Source organism: Leptosomus discolor, chromosome 14, assembly GCF_034619465.1.
Source record: "Leptosomus discolor isolate bLepDis1 chromosome 14, bLepDis1.hap2, whole genome shotgun sequence".
NCBI classification, from domain to species: domain Eukaryota; kingdom Metazoa; phylum Chordata; class Aves; order Leptosomiformes; family Leptosomidae; genus Leptosomus; species Leptosomus discolor.
The window spans coordinates 4,306,925-4,331,646 of record NC_141404.1 but is presented as its reverse complement, the minus strand read 5'-3'; the positions used below and the strand labels follow the sequence as shown (position 1 = coordinate 4,331,646).

At 48.0% G+C, this 24,722-nt stretch overlaps 1 protein-coding gene and 1 pseudogene across 1 annotated transcript in view; one reads left to right on the top strand and one right to left on the bottom strand.

The window, feature by feature from the left end:
• The first annotated feature begins 2,889 nt into the window (after positions 1–2,889).
• Positions 2,890–10,685, top strand: LOC104351344 (urotensin-2 receptor-like; annotated as a pseudogene).
• Positions 10,686–11,276: 591 nt separating this feature from the next.
• Positions 11,277–24,722, bottom strand: part of SMURF1 (SMAD specific E3 ubiquitin protein ligase 1) — a 43,611-nt gene continuing 30,165 nt past the window's right edge. The window contains exons 11-22 of the mRNA XM_086472821.1: positions 24,344–24,582; positions 23,457–23,541; positions 21,028–21,174; positions 19,542–19,746; positions 19,175–19,278; positions 17,385–17,499; positions 16,229–16,407; positions 15,232–15,369; positions 14,743–14,863; positions 13,049–13,250; positions 12,154–12,229; positions 11,277–11,393 (exon numbers count right to left, since the gene is read on the bottom strand). Of these exons, the coding sequence (XP_086328947.1) occupies positions 11,294–11,393; positions 12,154–12,229; positions 13,049–13,250; positions 14,743–14,863; positions 15,232–15,369; positions 16,229–16,407; positions 17,385–17,499; positions 19,175–19,278; positions 19,542–19,746; positions 21,028–21,174; positions 23,457–23,541; positions 24,344–24,582 (1,711 nt within the window). The 3' untranslated portion in view covers positions 11,277–11,293. The remainder of the gene's footprint in view (positions 11,394–12,153; positions 12,230–13,048; positions 13,251–14,742; positions 14,864–15,231; positions 15,370–16,228; positions 16,408–17,384; positions 17,500–19,174; positions 19,279–19,541; positions 19,747–21,027; positions 21,175–23,456; positions 23,542–24,343; positions 24,583–24,722) is intronic.

Below are 24,722 nucleotides of genomic sequence, written 5' to 3'. Positions count from 1 at the left end.
GAAGCTGAAAAGAAACATCAACAACTAAACTTACGACGCTATATTAAACTAAGCTATGATTCTGGTATATGTATTTTTTTCCCCCAAGACTCTTAAGATAAGGCATTAAAAGACATTTGAAGACAACACTTCAGGTCATAAAGCGCAGGTGAGATCAAAAGAGAAACCTCCCAGGTCAGACTCGCAGGCGCAAGCAGCCGTTATCCACCCCGCGGCTGCACAGGGGTTCCAGCGAAGCCGGCGGATCCACGAGACGAGGGCGACTTTTTAAGCTGACCTACGCTTCACCCACCCCAAACCGGCGTGCGGGCGCGCTGCCTGGGTGAGCTGACGCCCCTCTCATTACCCACACCCTGGAGTCAGCTACAGCTCTTCAGCCTCGGAATATGTTGGTGAAACCCTGACCTTCCTCCAGCCGTTCGGGGCAACGGGCACAGCTCCAGAGGCAGAAGCGCCCAGGGGACACCTCCGCTATATAAAGGCCGTGTACGTTGGCCCTTCCAGCATTTCTCTCTCCCACTGAGCTGAGCTAGCACTGAAGTCAACAGAGAGAGGGGAGGAGGAGGATCTCTTACACAGATCCCTCAACTCTTGAGGACAGCTGTGTTTTCGGTTTCTTTTCTGCAGCAGCTCCCACAGCAGATGCCTGAAATGTCAAGATGTCCCAACGGCACCAAGTGTTTCCACAAGCCGAGGGTCAGAAGAGAAGAACAAGCCTGTATCCGCCTTTCCCCACCAGCTCCGGAGCAGACGCTACTTTCCTTCCCGAGTATAAACACACAGCCCAGGGCCCCTGCAACGAGCCGGTGAGGCGAGCCCATGGAGAGCACCGCCGGGAAACGGGACCGGGGTGCCCCCCACCCCCCCCTTCACCTCCCTGTTGCGGGGACACACACACGGGCCTTCAGCAGGGCCGGGAGGGAGGCGAGGGCCTCAGCGGGGCCAGCCACAGATCGCGGGCGGGAGGAGGGAGCGGGGCCGGCCCCGGGGAGAGAGAACAGAGCCCGGGATGGCGGGGGAGGACCCAGCCCCGAGGGGGGGGGGGGGAAAGACCCAGCCCCGAGGGGGAGGGGAAGGACCCAGCCCCGAGGGGGGGGGGGGGGGAAGGACCCAGCCCCGAGGTGGGGGGGGGGGGGGGAAGGACCCAGCCCCGAGGGGGGGGGGGGGGGGGGGGAAGGACCCAGCCCCGAGGGGGGGGGGGGGGGGGGGGGAAGGACCCAGCCCCGAGGGGGGGGGGGGGGGGGGGGAAGGACCCAGCCCCGAGGGGGGGGGGGGGGGGGGAAGGACCCAGCCCCGAGGTGGGGGGGGGGGGGGGAAAGGACCCAGCCCCGAGGTGGGGGGGGGGGGGGAAAGGACCCAGCCCCGAGGGGGGGCGACACGCGAGACGAGGCAAGACCCCAGTGGGGATGGAAGGGGAAGGTAGGAGGGGGCGCAGCGACGGAGCCTCCCGCCGAGGGGGCAGGCGAGGCCCAGGGGACGTGGCGGGGAGCCCCGGCGAGAACCCCGGCGTCCGGAGCGAGGCCCTCCCCCGCCGCCTAGGCTACCGCCGTTCTCCCCCGGGACGCACAGGCCGCATCGAGGCCGGGGGTGTGAAGGGAGGGAGGGGTCCGCGGCCGGCACTCACCGGGCCCGTCCGCCCCTCCGGCCCCGCTTCATTTAGCCGCCGCTGCCCGGCTCCTTCCGGCCTGCCCGCGCCACGTGACCGCACCGCCCCGCACCATAGAGAGGAGCGGCGGGGAGCGGGGAGCGGAGAGAGAGACGGGCGGCCCGAGCGGTCCCGTCTCGGCCAACCTACCATAGAGGTGCGGGGGGGGGCGGTCCTCCAGGCGGCCCCGCCCCGCCCCGCCCCGCCCCGCCCCCTTCCGGGCGTTCAGGGTTTGGGGGGAGGGGGCGGAGCCTGAGGGGAAGGGGCGGGGCGAGGAGCTGCACGTGTTTCCTGGGGGGGGGGGGGGGCAGGTCCCTTATGGGGTGCAGGACCCCTATGGGGGGAGTCTACCATGGGAGGGCAGGTCCCCTATAGGGTGCAGGACCCCTATGGGGGGGGGGGGCTCTGCCACGGGGGGGGGCAGGATCCCTATGGGGGGGGTTCTGCCATGGGGGGGCAGGTCCCTTATGGGCTGCAGGACCCCCTATAGGGGGGCTCTGCCATGACCCCTATGGGATGCAGATCCCCTATGAGGGGGGTCTGCCATGGGGGGGCATGTCCCTTATGGGGTACTGGACCCATATGGGGGGGCTCTGCCATAGGGGGGGTCAGGGCCCCTATGGCGGGGGCATCTGGGGGGGTGGGGCCATCACCCGGCCGTGGGACAGAGCAGCTTTGGGGACAAGACACCACTGTGAAATTTTGATGACTAGTTTCTCCGTAGCCTATGAACCTGGTTAGAGGGAGCTGAGCCCCCTGGGGAGGGTGAGGGCTGGGCCACATCCTGCTCCCACAAAGCCTCCCAGCCCAAGGTCAACCCAGCATCGCAAACCTGGAGGGACCTGGTTTCCTGGAGATGGGGAAAAATGAAAAAGAATAGTAATTAAACCCAAATCTCGTAGAAAATGATCCATCTGCAGCCAGGGGCGTTATGGAAGGAGTGGGGCAGGTGCCCAGGGGCAGCAAGAAGGGCTGGTGGGCAGCTGGGGTGTCCCCACCGTGAAGGCAGAGGGACAAATCCCACCTCCGCTGAGGCTGGTCCCCCACCTCGCTGCGTGTGGGGAAGGCAAATGGCTTTTCCAGGCAGTGTCGGGAAGCTGGAGCAGATGCTGCTGGTGCTGTCCTGTCCTGCTGCCAGCCCACCGCTGGGACGGCTCAGCCAGCAGCTCCCGCTTCTGCAGCTCGGGATTTCCTCCAGAAAAGCTCCCCGGGGTGGCTCTTGGCGAGGGAGGATGGAGCCAAGCATGTGCGCCTCGGTGCCCCGCCAGCCCCAAAATGCCACCGCCCAGCCCAACACCTCTTCCAAAAGCACCAGCGACCTCTTGGTCACCTTCCTCAGCTGCATCCTGGCCACCATGTGTGCAGTTGGGGTGGTGGGAAACATCTACACACCGGTGGTCGCCACCATCTCCACAAGGTGCCCCAGCTCCATAGAGGTGTACCTCGTCACCTTGGCCCTGGCCGATCGCCTGTCCTTACCCACCATTCCCTTTGTGGTCTGCCTGTACTTTCTGGAGGACTGGTACTTTGGAGACCTGGGCTGCAGGTTCCTCTTCAGCCTTGACATCCCCACCACGCACACCAGCATCTTCATCCTCACCATCATGAGCACCGAGCTCTACCTGGCTGTCGTCAGGTCTCTGGACACCCTGCACAAGTCGAGGGACCACTGGTGGGCGGTCACCTGCCTGGTGTGACTGGTGGCCTTCCTCCTCACCCTTCCCAGCCTGACCCTCATCGACCTGCGCACCAGCCACCGCGATGGGGTGACCAAGGGCGTGTGCCACCCCACGTGGCGGATGGGAACCCACAAGGTGTATCTCACCATCCTCTTCAACACCTGCATCCTTGCCCTGGGCGCCATTATCTACTGCTTGTACACCAAGCTGGCTAGGACCTACTGGAGGTCCCAGCAGGCTCTTGTTCCCAACATGGGGGAAACTGGCCAATGTCCCACGCAGTAGGTCCTGTGTATGATCCTCAGCACCGTGCTCGCTTACTGGACTTGCTTTCTGCCCTTCTGGCTGTGGCAGCCCCTCAGTACCTCTTGGTAGGAACAGGGGGACTGGGGTGGCACCGCTGTCATCTCGGTCAGCTATCTAGGAGCTCTATTGAAAACTGGTTTATTACCAGGTTAATCTGAACAACAATTTCCCAGAGGGAATCTGGCACTGCAAGTCCTCTGGAAACCACTTTTCCAGACAATTTCAGCCAAACACTTGGAGATGAGCTGTTTGCTGAGGGCTCCCCATGGACCACCCTCCCACGCTGCCCATGTGCCACCAACGTGTCCCTCTTCCTGCAAAAGGGGAGTGAAATTTCGAGGCCTGGGAAGCGAGGGGAGCTCCCCTTGGATTCCCACCAAAAAGCAAAGGCGTAAGGACCCCCAATACGGGGGGGGGGGGATGTCCCCATTCTGAGCAACACTCGTGGGTGCTGGGGGACCTCACTGTGTCCCCTGCAGTGGCCATCGATGCTCATGGAGGTGAAGCAAGTGACATGGAGCCACCCAGGACGTCGCATTTCCCTCTGGGCCAGCAGCTGTCCCAGGCGGGGACGTCGGTGCGGGCAATACCGGGAGGTGGCAGGGGCTCAGCCCACCCATGGCTGCAGGAGGTCAGCCCTGGCCCTCCCAAAACCCCAACACAAGGCTGTGTCAAAGGACAGTGTAGGCAGCCCATGGCAGCCAGCAGGGATCCGTCCCTTCGGAGGAAGGACCTTCCCTTGCCACCCCCCTGCGCGGCCACTCCAACCAGATCGGCATCGTGCGGACATGTCACCGTCGCCGCCCCTTCTGCGTCCCTACCGAGACCCACGGCATCAGCCTCGCGCGTCCTCGCGGGCTCAGGAAAGGCTGCCCAGGGCAGGCGTCACCGGCCACCTCCCCTCGGGGGCAATGAGGGCCAGGCACACTCCCGGACCTGACCCCTGTGGGACTTCAACAGCAGGTCTTGCTTGACTGCGCTCAAGACCAGACTCGGGGGGAGGCAGCCAGGCTCATTGAACCAGCACCCAATTAAAATTCCGTGTCAAAACCTCCCAGACCAAATGCTTTACCCTGCCCAGGAAGGTGCAGTAGCGCTCTGACCAGGGTTACCTCTGTACAAGAGACGAGGCTGGACCAGCAAGACTCACGTTGCCTGCTTATCTTTTCCGCCTCATCACCACCCCCAGACTGTTTCTCTCAGACCTTCTCCTAAAACCTGGCCCAACGCCACGACCAGTTCTAGGGCCTGCCTGGCCCTCCAGGCACATTTCTCTCCCCCTCCCAGCCCAGGGCTCAGCCGTAGGGTTTCCAGCCGCAGCCTGACCTCCGTTCCAGGTGCCAACTGCTTCCGAACCCGGGACAGAGATCAGCAAACTTGGCACGACTCTCCCACAGCCATCTGCGAAGCCACGCTCACCCGCCCCTGAAACACCCCTCCTCTGCAGGCCGTCAAAACCAGGTGGTGGTGTGAGAGAACATCTCAACCTGGTGGTGCTTAACCTCCTTCCTGCCATCTTAGGGCCAGCCGTGAGCTCTCCAGGCAGATTTTCTTTTATTGCACGTCTGTGCAACGCAGCAGCAGCCTGGGCCCACGTCAGGAGCTCTTGTTCTCTGAGGGATCTAAGTGATGCAACAACGCTGCGGCCAAGGCTGGGAGAGGGTCCGCGGGAGAGCTGGGCGTTGTTGGCATCGTCCATCCAGCAAGGAGCTGTGAGGTGGCAGAAGGGGGTTTCAGAGGTTCATGACCCCCTTCTGACCTTGTTTCACATTAGCGTGATGGGGAGACCCCACCTGCAGTGCTGTGGCCAGCTCCGGAGTCCTCAGCGCAAGATGTGGACCCGCTCCAGTGGGTCCAGATGTGGCCACGAAGATGCTCAGGGGGCTGGAGCAGCTCTCCTGTGAGGACAGGCTGAGAGAGTTGGGGTTGTTCAGCCTGGAGAAGAGAAGGCTCCGGGGAGACCTTAGAGCCGCCTTCCAGTATCTAAAGGGGGCTACAGGAAAGGTGGGGAGGGACTCTTGATCAGGGGGTGTGGTGATAGGATGAGGGATAATGGTTTTAAACTAAAGGAGGGTTGATTTAGACTGGGTATCAGGAATTTTTTTACTATGAGGGTGGTGAGACACTGGCACAGGCTGCTCAGAGAATTGGTCACAGCCCCATCCCTGAAAACACTCGAGGTCAGGTTGGACGCGGCTCTGAGCAGCCTGATCCAGCTAAAGGTGTCCCTGCTCACGGCAGGGGGCTGGACGAGATGGCATTTAAAGGTGCCTTCCAGCCCAAACCATTCTGGGATTCGATGATCACAGAGAGAGGCAGCATCCTCTCCTCCTGCCCTCCACCGCCCCCACCCCCCCGACCTGAAGGGATTTAATCTGTGATTTATTTCTCAGCAAAGCTTTGGGGTTTCAGTTTTACCGTAAGCCACACGTGAAGAACGGCTGAAAAGAGAAGCGAGAGGGAGGGTTTAGCTCGGCATCCAACAGCAAAGTACCAACAGAAAACCAGAAAGGTTTGCTTGTGAATCGAAAGCTGTTCCGCCGTGGCTTTTCAAAGCACAGGGCAGTGGGCAGGGGCTGTCTTTCCCCACGCGGGCAGAGTGCCCCGGACACAGGAGCATCAACATCAATCAGAAAAGAAATTGCCACTACGAGACCAGAGCTCCTGCTCACAGCCTGGTTTTGTACCTCCTGCAGAAAGAGGCAGCGACTGGAAAATTTGAGGAGTTCCATGGACTCGCCAAGCTTCCATAAAGAGAGATGGTCAATTCCTTGAGCTCTGTAAGGTTTCTTAAGAGGGATATTAATTTTTAAATCATGTTTTCAAAAAGTCAGAGTGCAGAATCCTACAGGAACCCCTCCACAGCACACCCCATCCACCGGAGTCCCCCTCTCTCTCAGCTACCTCCGCACACCAAAAGGGTACCAGAAATCAGGCAGACTTCACAAAAAGGATTTATTCAAAGAAAACACAAAGCAAGATCAGTGCTTGACAGAGCCCTGACAGCATTTGTTGCCCCAAATCATCAAGCAAAAAGTGTTCAGTCCGTGCTGCTGGCTGAAACGAGGGGGTGGGCAAAACCGGCTCCCCAGTCATTTGCTCATGTATGAGTGCATGTGATCATCCTGCAAAGTTACTCAAAGAATAAAACATTATTGAATTGTTCCTCCTCCCTTTTTTTTTAAAGAAAAGAAGAGAAAAAAAAAAAAACAAAAAACCCCCCAAAACCCAACCCAAAATATGCACAGATGAAAGAAATCCCAGCTTTCAGCTTCAGAGAGGGAGGGCTCTGCTGCAGCACGCACCCCAGTACTGGGCGCTCAATGATCACCGCCAGCGTCATCCTCAGGCTCGTACCTGTCTTTTTTCACTTGCAAAAAATTACTAATTAGGTAAAAACCCCAACAAACAGGAAAGCAGAGATTCATCAGCATTAATGAATCTCTCTCCAACTCTCATTAAGGTGAGGGGATCATAATTTCTTTCCTGAAAATTGAGGTTTTGGAAAAATAACAGAAGAAATAATAAGGTAAGAAGGGAACAAGGTAAAAGGCTGGTGATTAATCAGTTAAAGAAGTGTTCTACCTGGAAAGGAGGAGTTTTGTCTGGGCAGTCCGTGTAACTGTTAAAGCAGCTGCATTTCCACGCGGTGCCCACCGAGTCGGCCACCCCAACCCCAATCCCACCGCAGAGGTGCTCCTACTCGGAACGGCGTGAGCCAGTGTTGTGAGCAAACGCTGCTGCTCGACAGACACGAGGGACCGGTGCTGACACCAGGGCAGCTTCACCACACGGAACTCTGGGTCCGCCAAACAAACTGGATTTTCTTTTTTAACCTTCCTCGCCGTTTCGCGTTGCTCCGTCATTTTCAGTAACGGCAAGGTTTTGTTGCTGCCTTTAACACTCTGCCTTTATCCTCCACCCCCACCTCCAGCTACGCTAAGCACAGCTCTGCCACACTCCTCCATTAGGAGCCTATCAATTTTCCGGCGACTTCCATAAATATTTTAACAAACAAAATGGCGGATACCCAGAGTTTAAAGTTGTGAGTTTATTGCATATGTAACAAAAATGAACATGACCTCCTGGGTCCAGCCTACTATACAATCACTGTTTATTCCAGCTGGTTCCATAACCACATTAAATAGAACTAGTATTTCTTTAAATACTTTGATTTAGACATAAAATGAAACATTAGTGTACAACTTTCACAAAATAAATCTGCAATAAAAACAGTGGGAAGAATAACAAGGATAGCAGCAATACTTAAACATGACATTACAAAATAATAAATTAAAAAAATACATTATAAAGTGGTTGAGGAACAAAAAAAAAATTAACAAATTAAAACCAGATCCATACTGTGTTTCTGGGAACTTGCTGTGCCACACTGCCCTGAACCTGGGCACCGGCTCCAGAGGGCCCAGTGGCTGGATCACTGATTTACAAAATCGGTTGGATTTCATAACCACCTCGACTCGAACTAAGCACATACTGCTGAGCAAACGCCGATTTCGCCATCCGGAGCGTCGAGCAGCCTTTTTGAAGCAGGGTCTCGTCTAACATAATGCCCAAGTTTAACGCTAACATTCATAAAACAGTCTCGTTTCTTCCCGATTTAAAACACGAGCAAAGTGGTGGTTTCCTACATCCCTGAGCATATAGTATAGGCTGATGAGCAGTATCGGGGCAAGCACTGAAGGTCTGTGCCAACGGACCAGCGGTTAGGTTTGCCTTTAGGACAGGAACAAAAGACACGCTGTACCTTGTATCTCCTTCAGGTCAGATCCAAGAGTATCCGTGCAGAAGGTGGAACGTGGAATGACAAAACGAACACCAGACTCGATGTTATTCTTTGGGCAAGTTTGAGAAGTAACAACCAGTTCAAGTGCTGGCAGACCGAGTGGGAACGAACGTACAAATTCAGACAGCTGAGGTTATCTGAACAGCTCCCGAGACCTCCGAGAGTCGATGGCTCACGCCACGCAAACTCTTGGTTGCGTTTCATCCCTCCCTGGCCTTGAAACCAGCCCCAGGGAGAACAAACCGTCGCTTAAAACCCATTCTGCCTCTTTTTCTTCCTCCATCCACCCCGCCGGCTTTAAGGCCTGCCTCAAACGCGTGTACAGAACAACACAAAACATGTCTTCGTCGTCACTGAAGTGGCACAAAACTGCAAAGACAACACGATGGGAGGGGTGGTGAAGCTGTTCAAAAAGAGAACTGAAAGAATTAAAAAGACAGTGCCCTTTTCTCGTTACTGTCAGCATGGAGGAGGTACCTTGACAAGGGCTTTTAAATACAGCAAAAAACAGACGGACTTTTCAAAACAACGATCCTTGCCTATTCTTATTTTGTGCATCCAACAAAACACTGACCTAGCAAAGACATTAGGAACTATCGTATGTCAACTGTGTCATTGACATAAAGCTACTTGACCTATAGATCTCCAAATCAAGGGCCTTTACCTTCACCTTGCTTGGTTTTCACTGAGCCAGTTGTGCTGCATGTAGAGCTTGCGTGATAGGATTTTGGTTAGTGGTGGGCTTTAGTATCTGGGTTTGTTTTTTTTTTTTTCTTTTTAAAAAAAACCCCTCTTTTAGTGAGAAATCCGCATGAGACTGCATGCAAAGCTTTTGGGCAATAACCCATTTTGCATTTTGCCTATCTGACTGGTTTATTGCACATTCCAACAGACTGAAAGGATTAAATACACTCTATGAACAGGTACGACCTTCACAACCATTTTGAACAGCCAGGGCTGTGGGGATTCCGCTACTCAGCCAAGGCCGGGCAGACGCTCGTCTGCTGACAGTTGCGTTTCCTCTCTTTTCTGGAAAAGAGCCACATGGTTTCATTTACGTCCGAACAACCAGTACTGCAGAAACTGGTCCCCAAGTGCCAAAAGATTCTATAGAACATGGGTCTAAACACGCCTCTCCTGTACAGTCTCACAGGATGAGCATCTTTAGCCGCCCCGTGCAAATCTCACAACATGGTACAATTTTACACCTCCGATGCAATTCCTTACTCCCAACAACAAATCACGAGAAGTATGGTCGATGGGAAAAAGAAAACCACAAACAAACAAAACGCAGAAAGATGCCAGGGTTTTGACAAGTGCCTACTTTCTGTCCTACCACAGTTTAAAGCTATTATCGAATTCAATTAAAAAAAGACAAAATAGAAGTATTCCAGTAGACACCTTCTAAGAACAATCTCTTACCCACAGCTGAATTTCAATGCACTATTCCATCAACAGAACATCTGTTAAATGTTTCAGTAATGATTCGCGCTAAAAATCAGGCTTGCCAAAGAAAAAAAAACCATCCTGTACAAGCAAGTCTGCTTTACTGAAGTGTGGGCATGTCTGACAGATAACTGGGTCCTTCGGAAGCTGTGGTATTTGTTAAAATACTGTCTCGGTGTGCAAACTGGGAAAAAATGTTAGTGATTCAGATATTTGATTTGCTTTTGTTTCCCCCGGGAAGTTGTTTTAGCAATGTGTTAGAGAACAAACCTTTTTAATATTAGTTTCAGATATTGGAAAAAATAGCCTTATATGGCTCTCTGGAGAAATTTCCATCCCTACAGAACTGAAGTCATAAATTCTTCCAATAGCTTTCCATAACATTTCAAATGTACTCACTGTATAGTTACCCTTTTACCTCAACCTCCAAATAAACCCTTTCCAAGGCCAAAACCTTTGGAACAGAAGTCTGCTCTGTTAACTTTGCTTTCAGCAATTTCCACCTGAGCGTTAGAATTTGAAGTCACACAAACACATCTCGGGTAAGACAGTGGCACAGAAATCACAGCTTTGGGACCGAACAGAGTTTTCTACTCTGTCTCCTCCTTACAAAGCTTCTCTGCAAGGTACTTACATCTGAACGAACTATGGAAAGTAATTCTGCAGGAGGGAATCGTCGTTTTCATGTGCAAAACAATTAGATTTCAGCCAGGACAACCAAAAAGAAATCACACAATACCATTTAAGCTGTCCCAGATTCCTTCACTTTTCTCACGGTGAGCCACAGCTTCCACTGGGAGCTTCCTGCTAAGGCAGAACTTGGGATTTCTTTACCTTTCAGTGAAGTGTTCATACGGAGGTATTTTCTGCTAGAAGTTTACTTTTCAAACAGGTGTTTAAAATGTGCAATGCAAATTCTAGTGCCAGTCAGACACTCCGCACCCGCCGCACTCTTCAAGGGCTCAAGCTTGATTTAAGACAAACTAACCAGGTACACCTACCAGTTGCAAGTCCTCAGCAAATTAAGCTCATTCTTAATTACACTTTGATTCTCTGATTAAAAAAAAAAACCCCACAGGTCACTGACCCTATCACAATATGTGTTACAAATCTAGCAGAATATCCTGTGTAACCAAAGCCAAATGCCGAACTTGGCTGCATTTCGTTTTATGGGGGATGGAAGAAAGGGGAAGGGGTTATTGTAACAAAGGGGAGAAAAGAAGAGTTGGAAACCACCAACAAAAGCCCCTACCCCCACCCTCATCCACCAGCGGCGGAAGGGAAACGGCCCCATCTCTAAGTTGTCTAGAGTTCCGATGCTTCAGACAGCTTAGCAGGAAGTTCACAGCAAGCTTCTTCTAGCTTTTGAGTTGGTGGTCCATGAGCTAGCATCTGTTTCCTTTGGTTGCTTTTTCACTCCACAGCAAACCCACATGTCTCTTCCACAGCTGTCAACAGCTTCTCATAAAGCTTCTCGTAGGACTCGTAAGGCGGAATGTCGATCCGGTTAAAGCTGGAGGTAAAATGACAACACATTGCAGCGTATGAATCCAGAATGTTTACTGAGGGGGGGAAAAAAACCCCCAAACTAGATCGGCCACATCGAGATAGAATTTGTAAAAAAATCAAAGAAAGCCTCAGCCACGTGAGTGGCCAAAGGAGACGAGATAAAACCCAAGTGTATTCCTGCCGCAGGAAGGCATGACTTGATGGGGCAGCGTTTGGGAGGAGGAGGCAGGTGGCAGATGTAGGAGACTGGCAAATAAAGCGAGACATCAGACAGGCCCGCTCCCTGCTCTGCCTGCAGACAATCTGTGCCGCCGCTGAAATTTCGGATTTCCTGCCTCAGAAAGCGAGACTTCCGCGCCAGAGCTCAGTTCTGTGCCTCTACTGTACCAACCGCCCACTTCTCCTACCTTTTACACCTGAAAGCTTTTCTTTGTCATGCCGTGTGAGGACTCACTGCTGTGAGTCATTTCTCGGTGGATTCTTCTGTTGGACACGTAGAAACAAACTTACAAACATCTCACTATCCAGAACAATCAACTCTGGGACAAACGAAAGCCACAAATAGCACAGAAGACAAGCCAAGCTCTAAGAAGAGAAGTCAATTATTTTGCTGCCTGCAGAGCACCGGTATTTCCAAGCTAGCAGAGCACACTTGGAGTCACCTCTGCATATCACATGGTTAATCCATGCCCTGGACAAACAGAGATGGCTCCTGTAAACCAAAGGGAAAGCAAGCACTGACATGCAGAATGTTTTCAGCTTACCAAGTGTGGGCTTTTGGAAGGTTGTCTGTGTTTGCATCTATTAAATGGATGGTAAACAGTCTGGGTCCTGCAGCGCCTGTAGAACCTTACAGACAGACATTCTAGTTAATGCGCTTCAACAAAACATCATTCACGCACACAAAGTTTGCTACTTCTAAAAAGGCAAGAGAGAAAATTACAGTTCCAGCTGCAAACACAAGTGTGTCATAGGCTAAACGTGTAGGTCAGATTCGCGGGTGTCGAAGGGACGGCAGAGGTGACAGGGCTGTTCGTGACAATGAACCTGCACACTAGCGTTTTGGAAAGCTGCTAAAGTTTATATTAACAAAGTTGCATCTTCAAAAATGGAAAGACTTAAACCCAGGATGGTTTTCCTCATAAAACAGAGCTACGTATTTTAACTTGGAACGTCGCTTTACTGTCAGCCAACGGATGGAACGTTATCAGGAGAATCACAACAGCCTAGGACACCACCACCTTTTCCGAAGGCAAAACCTGCAATTTTCAGGAACTTGTTTTAAAGTCTAACTGTTTGTTGTCAAACAATGAAGGGAATAAAATTCTCACGCAAAACAGTTGTTCGGTCAGCTCTGTGATCATGTCTGTGCTTTTAACATCAGTCCCCAGAGTTGCAGGAGACCGATAAGCCAGTATCGACACCAGTCAAAGCGCTGCATGATGACAGATTTACCAGCTTGTATCACTATCAGCAACGGCTAAAGTGTTCGCCATCAGCAGAGCTGCTGACAAACGTACAGCTGCTCTTGGGACCTCAAGTTTGTAAGTGCTTGAGTTATCCAGTAACATGCTGATATTTCACAAGGGGCTAGTAAATACCACATGATTTTTATCTCTTTCTCCCACCACAGCTCAACTCGGCCTCCCCATCAGTCACCTTGTAAAGCCTTGAAACCTTGAAGTGGGACGCGCGTCGAACCCGTCACAAACTGCAGCAGCCTGGCCCTTCTTTCTTCGTCAAACGTTTCCACGGCTTGCCAGAACCACTTCACGATATTGCTGTCGGCCATGCAGTGCTTTAGACGTGTGTTTGACTTCCAGTCATTCAGGTCTATCTTATCCAGGCCTCCTATGATTAGCTGTTGAAGGATTAGGAGACGCTGTAACGTTCCGAGTCATTTCAGCTTTGCAGCTATAAAACATACGCCCAAGCGTTTCACAAAGCTTCGCGTTCTTGACGCGCTTGAATCTCCTTTTTGGTGCAAGGTAACAGCCTAGAACAGGCAGTAAATCTCTCTGGTTTATCAATGAAACTGAGGCCAAGGGCTACACTTCCCAGAACCAGAATTTTCCAAGAAACTAGAGTCAGAAGCCCATTCAAGACCTGCTTTGTTAAGTCGATGCTACCCGTAAAGCACAGCCTATCTTTACGAGGGTACAGCCCCGCACTGGAAGCCGGCGTGCCATCTGCTGCGCTACGCAACATCATTGTCCCGATGGAGGTTTGCCCTAGAGGTGCCAATACCAGCTGTGAGAGAGTCCTGGTAACACCCTAACTGGTTTGTTGCTCCACAACAAACTACGGAAACTTCGCGTCTGTTTTCTGATGTCGTTTGTGAGAGGCTCTGACACAGACCAGACATATTACTTCAATCTCTTTTCCAGATGACACCAGGTTGCAAAATACTGTAAAGAGAAGTCACTGCTGGCCGTGATCTAACCACCTCCCCTGGCAACGACAAATAAATGGCATAGAGAAAACTTCATCCCTCAAAACAAAATGTGTGTCATATTCTAAATTTCCCCTAATATTTCATGTCGAGGATCACATTTCTGAGAGCCACCATTCAGCAGCTGCCTTTTTGTGCCACAAGACAGCACTCGCTCGCACTCATTTACATCGTTAGGACAGTTGTGACTGTTCCGACGCAGGCAGCACTGAGGTATTTAATGGGTTTTTAATCTGCCTTTTCAAGCAGCTAGCAAATGGAATGCAGGAACTCCCCGGGATTCATCAGCACGCACCAACGACTAGCACGAAGCTACTGCTCGCAATACCACAAATGGTCCACATTCCACGAGTTGCCTTATTTTTTTAAAAAGGCAAAACCAGAAGAAAAATGGTTATAACAGGAATTATTCCTAGAGGTAGCACTCTGCATCTCACGATTAAAGGAGAAGACAAATTAATTTCTTTTCTGTGTGGCCTACACTTCTATTTTAGTCCCTGTAAACCACGCCCTATGTGCATACAGAAACAGCCACGCATGAAAACAGTTACTGAAGAAAACTAGTTCTGGGGCAGATAACATGTTAGGTCTTGCCAACAATTCCTCAAACTTGCAGTACTCCCTCCCTGCTCAGACCACCTGCTTTGAGCACCAGTCCTTGGTTAGACAACGGGATGTATTCGTCTCTCCCTGTTTAAGTAGCCCTCTCAATAATGTCAACCCAAAGAATGTCCAGAATAAACCAAAAGGGTTTGGTTAAACAAATACACTGCTTTCTGGTACGTAAATTGGAATAAGTTTTGTGGGTTTGTTTTTTGTTTGTTTTGTTTTTTTAAAATCAGTGTTTGATTGTGGATCAAACAAATTACAAAACAGTATTCCACGTGATTAAAACAGGTACCTCAAGTTCCTTCTGGTCAAAAGGCTTAAGGAGATGCTGAGGAATAAGTTCATTAAAACCCTTCTGCAGAGCCAGGAACTGTGCCTCTATTCCTCTCATAAATCGCCAGTTTACATACAACCTGGGGGGAAAAAAGAAAGTCAGGGATGATGAGCTAGATGGGACTGAGCTTTTTACAGCGGAGCTGGAAAATGCTTGTTTTACAGAGGAACTTGGTTTAATGCACTCATTTTGTATTATGAAAGAAGTGCTTATCAGTTCCTTCTTCCATCAACAATTAATTATTGCACCATCGACAGCAAAACCGAAGTACAACTCACAGCTTCCCAGGTCTTACAATAGTGCATTGTGAGAAAACACTCATGTCATTTATGACTTGGGTATTTCCTGCCAAAATACTTATTTAATTAGTTTCACTACATTAAAAAATTCATCTGTTTACTACCTTCTTTCCACTCCATTTGCAGGATTTTTTTTTTTCTGCAGTACCTGACATATTCTTTCTTGTTCTCTTCCGTCACTGGTATATTCCTGCCATTTGGTTTGAGTTCATGCTGTAAAATCCGCCCAAAAGCATTGTGTTCCACACAAAATGTATGGTCCAGAACTGGGGTGATATCGTTCTCTCTGGCAACGGAAAGACAGCGGGTAAACCTAGTATTTTTGATATTTTGGTAACTTTCAGCGGTGATGCTGACAGTTTGTTATTTGAATATTTTGTCTTCAGGATAAACCTAGTAACTAACCACCCGCATTTCACAGCGCTAGGGGCATATGGCCACAGTCACCAGTTTCTGTAGAGCTTAATGCATGTTGAAGAGCCCGATCAGATATGGATCATCCATCTAATTCTAGTAGCACTCTGGATAATGAATAAACCCCTTACACACAAAAACACACACAGAGGTATATACACAGCAATAATCTGATCTGCTGCATGTATCAGCGTGAAGCACAGAAGAGATCACACACAGTGAACTCCAACAACAGCAGCAACTTCAAATACAAAGTTGAAAACAGCATTTAGGAAAAGAAATCGAAATAATGCAAAGCAGCGCTGAAGAGTCCCGAAGCTACAGTGAATGTTGGATTTTGTTCTACACTGTAAGCAATCAGAAGCGCCCAAATTACTTCCATTTATTTCCATTTTAATCAAGGTGGTTTTCTTTTGAACAAGGCTGTACTTCCCCTCAGAACTCTTATCCTGAGTTTGCATTTTGATACCGTCATATTCTACCATACCCATGCAACGTTTAACGAGTTGGTATCTACTCCGCTGCAAGAACTAACACGGAGTTTGCAATGAGAACTCTTCCTCAAGTACCTTGAGCTTTTTGATACAGAAACAGTAGTTTAATAATTTTGTACAGATCTCCACCATTACAAGATTTTGGCAGACATTTTCTGTAACGCATTATCTCACTGTTGCCAACGCGCTCTACCTCAACTTCTTTACAGCGAGACGACTGATAACTACAGTACTTACAAGATCCAGACTAAACTTTTGTGTAATTCTGGGTCAACAGATTCCAGATCGGAGAGCTGGATGGGCTTCCCCAGAAGCTGTTTGTAAAAGGGAACGGTGAACCCCCCGTTGATATAGTGTCCATGGAACACAGCCAAACCCATTATCCGACCAACAAAATGGAAATAAGACAAATGGTCCTGCAGGGAGAGAGGAGAGAAAATGAGGGAGCGGGAAGACACTGACATCTTGTGGTTACATCTGCGCCACCAGTTGCACGTTCAGTGCAAGTTATCTGCAACCTGCTAGGCAAGAGGAGCCACCATTGTTCCTCAAAACAACCATGAACTTAAGCATTTAATGATTAAATACCTCAAACAAGTCTCTGGGCATTGCCTAACTAATAAATTGGATACAAGTCCTCTAGACCTCTCAAAGGGCAAAACGCAGAAGAAAATCCCCATGAAACCCCCAGAATCCACGAAGATATGAGAATTCCAAACCAATTAATTTATTCTTTGTTTAACCATCAAAATTTTCTTGCTCTTGAGGAATCAGACCATGGGCTTGTTTACTTCACGTCTTTCATATCGCTTATAAACTGACTTTTGAAAACCGAGGCGTAAGTCCCATGGTTGAGATTCTTCCAATCTACCTCCCCCATCTTACAGAGCAAATATCAGGAAATGTCACGTCAGGAAAAATTCCCCTGTACTAACAGAGAATTGCTGCTCCTTTTAGGGTCTGTGTCAATACAAATCCCCCAGGAAGAAAAAAGAAAAGCCAGCACAGCAGCTTACAGGGAAAGGGCAAGCAAGGCATACAGGCTCCTACAGCCACGGGGTGGACGCTGCTTAGACCGCAACGCTGTTCACCCAACCGCCTGCGCTCGCTCTGGGGAGGAATTTCACCTACGTGTGTCTCCTCAGAATCGCCGCGTTCCAATCAGTGCCGAGGAGTCTCAAAGAAACCAGACACTAATCAAAAGATACCTCCTCAGTCATGTTTTTCGTTTCTAGAAAGAACCCCTCTGCTTCGTACTGTATCGATGTAAGACTTTTATTCTTACTCTGCTTTGCCCTTCAGTTTACACTCTTGTCATGGAAGAATGGATACAATAAAACACCGTAGGGGACATCTGTTAGCGTAGGTGTGCCACTCAGAAATTAATACTTACAGGATTGATAGAAGAGTCCGGATTGATTTGCAGCATGTAAATATTATCTGTGGAGTACTGGAAGAGTCCATAATAGGGATTCAACATTTCATGGCACAGTAAATACAACCATTCTCTGCCACAAAAAAAAAAAAAAAAAAAGGTTTTTTACTTCCACTGAAGTTTCAAACAACACAATTACAGTGAATCATCGGTTATGAAGTGCTTATTTCCAAGTCAGATCACCTTGTACTGCCCTCCACTTGCAGACCAAAAAGGTATGCTTAAAAACCCATAAAGTAAGCGCCTTACTCCACTCACAGGCAGACTTGGTTTAGTTGAGAAGTACTGAAGGGATTAACATCAATTAGGGAAGCTATAGCAAGCTGTTAGACAATGCATTCAACAAATTGAGGCTGAACAAGACCCACTTCCAAAAAAATCTTGACTTTCAGAGCTCAGGTATTTGCAGACTAAGAGATCTGCTTCTCCGCAACTTGTCCAGTATAAAGAAATATTCAAAAAAATCTGTTGTTTAAAATCAGCTCAATCACTTTAGAAAAGCTGTTTTTCTGCAAATGCTTCATGACTAGAGAATGTCTGCTTTCAGCAGAGAGGCCAGAAGGGGCAGAAACCAAACGCATGAAAAGAGCAGGGGTTCGGTCAATTCTCCCACCTCTAATACACAAGGACTGGGATGGAACTAAAAGCCATTTCTGACCTCCCCACTCACCACAACAAATACCCCTTTATGAGGAAATCTGGACACCCAGGCCAGGTGTAAAATATTCTGAGAGAACTATCAACTTGAATGCTTCGAAGCCTACTGATCTGAGAGCGCGCTGCAGCAAACGGGCCATTACAACAGCCATCAGGGCAAGAGGATGCCGATGGTGGAGACACTCAAGGTTGCCTCCGGGAAGGCAGCCCAGACTGCTCCAACTTCTTTCCTTTGTCCAGCGATGGGTTACTGAAGGACACCTGAGCGGGTGACGCAGCCTTTGTGGATTTCAGAAATTTCTCAGTGAATTTACACAGTGCAGCCGAGCAACCGCAAAGATAAGCTGTTTTGGTGATGCTACAATCAGCTCCAGATCTTCAGATCTGATGCTACCCACAGGGAATTATTATTTTTAAGAGGGAGGGAGGCAAGACCTCTCTAAAATTTTATCCTTTGTTTAGGATTAGTTCATCTCCGCTCCTGCTCCAACAGATCAGAGGACTCTCCTGAAGTGGCTGAGAGATAACAAAAAGGAACACCCATTGTCTTGCAATCCGTTCGCTGGAAGTCAGACAGTGCATTTAACAAAACCTTTACTGTGATTTGGATTTTATTTCAGAGTCTATATGCTCCTTGAAACACCTCCCACTTTGAGCTGATCACGCTTTCACTTATGAAACTGGAGCCTGTTGCTGGGATCAGCACTTTCTCCAGTAAGATCAACAGCCTACCCTAAACAAGCCTTTTACCCTCACTGAGTAACGGTGATGAAAACAGAGTACCTGTGGAGAAAAGTGGAAACAAACACCTCAATCTGGCATTAATTCCAGCAACTGTCCCAAATACAAGGCATATCAAGTCACTGAGGACAAGCCTTTGACCCCAGGAGGGCTGTGGGGCAACTGTTAAATCACATGCTTCCACCTTCCAATCTACACAGACTGAAGCTACAACCACTGCCTAGAAACCACATCACAAAGAACTTACATACACCATTAACAGATAATTTGAAAAAGAATGACATCAGCCACAAGTCACTGTAAGGACAATTTTACAGTTAAAATGTGTCAGACAAACCCCCAAATCTCACCTTGCTACTCCTCCATAATCCAGGCCTTCCTCTCCTCGAAATTTCACCATAAGCCTCTTTTTCAAGTCCTTTGGCCTCATCTTCATTATCTGACGGTAGGATTCCTATATGTGTATTTTTACAATTAGATATTTTATTTCTTTCCTATAATTAAGTCTACTAAGACACATTACTACATAGATTTGTTACTGAACTGCAGAAAACATTATTTTGTTAAAGTGCTAATCTGAAGCAAATTCCAATGACAACTCTGTAACCCTGGGTGGTATTCACTGCCTCTCATGAAGCAAACTGGCTATAATCAAAGTTTTACTTTGCTCTTGAGTGACAAAAGCTGCTATTAGTAGTAAAAAAATCAATCAAATACCTCAAATATTTCCTCTCTGGATACTTCAATGCGACAGTGACCAGCCTGTGGCTGCTGAAGAGAAAGCTCATGTCTAAGAACTTTCAACTTTTGTACCAAGTCTCTTTCATATCTCTGTGCAGGCAACTCCTCACCGTCTTCTAGTGACCCCTCATTTGGAGCTGGCAGAGGCTGCTGGCTGGGCTCTTTTAGCTGGCATTGATGGCTTTGAAAGAAAAGTAAAATATTTATTCCAGGAGCATAACAATAAGGAATATGCAAAACAATGATGGAAGAACTGATTAAGCTTTCTAAGAGGAACCTGGACTGAAACGTGTATTCAGCTGGTAACTTCTATAGCAGCATTACCCTGCATTCAGGGATGTAAGGAATAGGGATATTTACAACAAAGAGTTTCAGCATCTTTCATCTCAGTTTTTATACGGCAATACATTGTGGAAAGCTGTGGAGCATGATCACTGAATGCTGACTGCGCAGTAATTAAAGAGTTTGTGTGGTCTGTCTCCCATATGGAGGCCACTTTCAAGAGTGTAACACGAAAAGAGCCCTCTAATGGAACAAATAACAGCTTCGTAAAAGGAACTATCTAACAACCGCAACGAATTTTATTCCAGCTCCATGCAAAACAAGGCTGGGGATCCTTGACATAGTAAAAGTGTCGCATCTATGGTTATTAAGAGAGAAAGATGTACTTGTCCCAGATAGTTGCAGCTTCATGCATTCAACTATCCTTAACCATCAGTGCTTTATTTGGGTTGTGGAGCAATTATTTTTCAGATGCAGAGATTCCCCAAGCTGGGTTCAAGCACAGACAACTCAGATCCAGGAAAAAGTCTGATCCTGGGCACAACAAGCACTGCCAGGCTGCTTCCAGGGTCAGTTCTGTAACAGTCCAGCTGCCTTTGCACGACGCAGAGCTTGAGCTTATTAAATCCTGCTAAACCCAAACTGGCTGCGCACAGCACCAGGTGACCAGACTCCAGCTGGATTTATACTCCTGCTGTCTGGAGCTCGAGGGAGCACGAAGCCAGCTCAGGTCTAGCAGAGCGAGCACAGCCCTAGAACTGCTAATCCAGACAGGCACGAGCTGACTGCTGGGGAACTGCCTGGCAGACCCTCTACCCCACACCCCAGCATTTCCAGAACTGCATATTCGCTCCAGCACAGCTTGGGGCAATTTTGTCAAACCAGCTTAAAGAGATCAGTGTTGTGCCGAAATAAGCAAACCCTCCCTTAAACCTGAGGACTGCAAAGCGTAGTAAAAGCATTTTTGAAGAGTCTCTGTAAAAAAATTTAAGATAAAACCAGCACTGAGAACCAATGCTTGGACCCTGACTAGGGCACTGGTTGCATCTGTTCCCCAATATCGTTACCCTGCAGTTTCTCAGCCCCCCATAACTCCCACACTGCAGTTGAAATTGGACAAAAATAAAAGGTATAGAGAATCCAAACACGACATGAACTATCTATCAGGCCAGGTTCTTACTTCATGATGTGATGTAGTCGTGGATCTGTGAATTGTGTGGTCCTGTTGTTATGATCTACAAAATATATTCTTCCTGAAACTGTACTTCTAACTTCCCAACCTGGAGGCAAAGGTCCTAGTTCATCACAATTCACACTGTTAAGGTCTCTAAGGAGAAAAGCAAACAAAACGTTAAAGCACTTCTGAAGTTAAGATGAAGCCAACTGACGTTCAGGGGAGAGGGGGGAATGAATTTGCTCAGCGATTCTAGGCTATGAAACTCTTTGGAAGGACAGAACAGCTGTTTTAATGCTGTCTTTTTAGAATCCTCAATCTAAGCAGTGCAACTCCCTATGTATGCATGGGACATAGAAAGGTAAATCAGCAAAACCCCTTCTGTCTTTGAAAGGCTTTAAAAGTAACAAAGCCATACAGCTTAAAAAGTAACTTCAATCTGCAACATCAACATTTAGGTGATGACAGGGCTTCCGAGGGCTGTAAAAGGAGGAGGAGACCTTTTTTCACAGCAAATATTTCCCAGAAAAATTCCCATTAAACTAATGCGATCCACGTGCAGAAAAACAATTAATCAAAGGCCTCTGCACCAGCCACTGTCTCCAAACACCCAATAAGATAAGAAGCTAAGGCAGCCAAATACTAAGATCACCTAAAAAAAAAAATCCCACTCTTTATATCAGACAAGGTTAGAACCCTAACTATTTGACTGACAAATCAAGAGTAAGGCTTTACCAACACATTCGCCCCTTTCATCCTAGATAAATTTTGGGTGTCACTCTAAATGCTGCTAAAGGTATCCACTCGTGTTCAGGTAGTGCTTGAAATCAATACGTAGGATGTATTAATACCTAGAAAATTGAAAATGCTTAAGGCCCCAGCCACCTAACAGAGGAAAACACCAAGGGTGACAAGAACAGGAAGGAGGGAAACCTGAAGATTATTCTTAGACAGAAAAGCTGTTATCAAGACAGCTGGCATGGATTCATCTACCATCCAGGGCTGAAGACACCACTCTCTAGGTTTCCTTACCTAAATCGAACCATGCAACATCAGTATAAATGAGTAAACTGAGAGGCTTTAGAAAGGCAGAAACACTTTGTACGCCAAAGGCTCCGTTGGTGTCCCAGTGAGTACAGGCCAGCAGGGGATACGCAGGCAGACAGACAAGCCTTTGTTAGGCTCCTTAAAGAAGATTATGGTTGTAACCATTTGTTTCAGTCAGCTGTGCATCTGAAAGTACTGCAGAGGCTGATTACATCAAGTTTTAACCTACATCGGTGCTAAACGCCAAGGTTAGGTTTTTACACTGCAAGTTCAGTTGGCAGTACGAAAGCCACCTGTAACTAAGAGTGACCTGTGACTCACAAGACACTGTTGTGTCCCCTTACATCGCTAGTGCTGAAAACTGTCTCTAAGATTTGTTGAGAGAAGCGGCAACACCTTTCATCAGGCCAACCAGCACCACTTGAAGAAGAGACAAGGCTTTGGGCACACAAGCCTGACACGAGTGACACGAAGAACGAGCATTGTCATTTCTTCTCCCAACGACACCAGCTAATCTAACATCAGCTATTTTCTCTCTCAACTTCATTTTTCATATCCTTCCATATACTGTGGTTTTATCAACACTTTTGCCTACACTACTTTATATCATTTTTCTAATATCCTGTATCACGTTCGTGTATTACCCAGCCAGCGCAGCAGCTGAAGGAGTTACAAACTTTATGTTTCACTCCCGAATCTGGCGTGCAGGTGGTCTGGCGAAACAGCCCAGATTCAAGAGCTCCTCAAGGAAGAGGGCCAGACCTTAGTCACAAAGCCCCGGATTAACTGCAGGTTAAGGTTTAAAGAGGCTTTACTAAATTAATCATGTGGAGGACTCTTTTTTTCTAGCTGCAAATCATTGGTCTAAAGCACAAAAAACCCCAACACCACTTCAGGTTTAAAGATGACAGGTAATCTCTGCTTCAGTTACACACGAGTGAGCTCTACGAGAGCAAAAGTTACAAGTTCAGTACTCAAGAAACAATGGCTTTAAGAAAGTAGTCACTTTTTTCTTCAATTTGCAGTCCAAACTATTTTCATACCAAAAAAAATTAAATTAGGTAAGGTTCAGAAATCTGCAGCTTCACCAAAAAGCAAAGTCACATCGACATTTTAGGAAGAATTTGTCAAACGGGAATTCTTGAAGCACTACGTATTTTTTTCCCCTTTTGTTCTACACTATTCACAAGTAGGTAATTCTTTCTGTCAAAAAGAGCAACTCTTAATGTTTGGTGAAAAGGGAACTAGAAAGATCCAAAATTACTCCTCTGCTCATAGCTCTCCCTTTAAGTTTAGACAGGCCATTTCGCAGATTTTTGCTCTTAACAATTCAGGTTATTGCCATAGACACACCACAAAAAAACCCCTTACCTCATAACTACACATACCTTGGTATCCTAGGGTCGTGCCATGTGCTAACTCCAGTCTGTGTGTGCAAAAAATAAACCTGTCCCTGTACCGTTGTTCTTTGTTCTATGAAAAGGGAAGAAAGATTATTCTTAATTACAAATCTGAAAAAAAAAAAAATCAGAACAAACAGGTTCTTCAAATCCATTAGTGTGTTATCCTTCTGTCACAGCCAGGAGAAAGTACTTCAGCCACCCCCCGATCTCTTGCAGCAGAGACTGCTGCGCCCTTAAACAGTCGTCACAAACTTACTCGGCTACACATTTCCGTGTTCTTTCTAAAACTCATGAATCCATGCACCAGCATGTTTTAGTCTGCATTTTTATTTTTAGATTTTGAGACAACTCAAACCCCCAAGCTGGATTTCTTTACTCCTAGATTTGGTGTGCTCTTTTCCAAGATTTAAATTCTCCTTAATCTTACTCTCCCTAATCTTCTGTACTACTGGCTTCTTTGTCGCTTTTTCTATTTTCCTGATCTTTTCTCAAACGTGGGCTCAAACCTACACAACATGCCAAGGGGGAAGGAAAAAATAGCATTACTGCTCTAGTTTAAAGAGCTCTTTACATTCGTTCTCCCTAGATACACAGCCAAGATTAGCAGTAAGTTTTCTGTAACAGCATCATACCACAACCTCATGTTTAATTTACCATCAACCCCTCAGTGTATCCTGGCGTAACCAACTGCTAATTAGCCAACCTCTAACGCCCATCTGCACGGCTTCGCTCCTTTTCCAAAATGCAGACCATTAGACGCACGTGGATGCTGCATGTTCTAATAGGTAAACCACATCTGTCTATTAAAATTGAAGAATTTTCTCTGAAGTCTTTTGAAAAACTTCAATTTTATAGTTCTGGAAAACTCTTACCGTAGCCTTCTGGAAGGTCAGGCGACTGGTGACCATGGGGTCTGTTCTGAGGTGTCTGGACATGACCTCTGACTTCAGGAGTCCGAAGTCGCTGGGCCTGAAGCCTCTGATCTTGGCTGGGGGACTCTACAAAGCGACAGTTGCCTCCGCCAGCAGCCCCCGTAGTGTCTGTATACGGTGCTGGTTCTTCCATAAAACAGCTCAGCGGCCTTCCCGGTCCAGAATCTTCATAAACCGTTCTGAAAATGGGGAAACTTCAAGAGTTTCCATCACAAGAGAAGTGAATGCAGAAATAACTCTCTCTCTCTCTCCATTATTTCAAGTACCACAACTTTTAACCCAAGATATGCCACTTTCTTAATGTTTTTATACCCCAAAT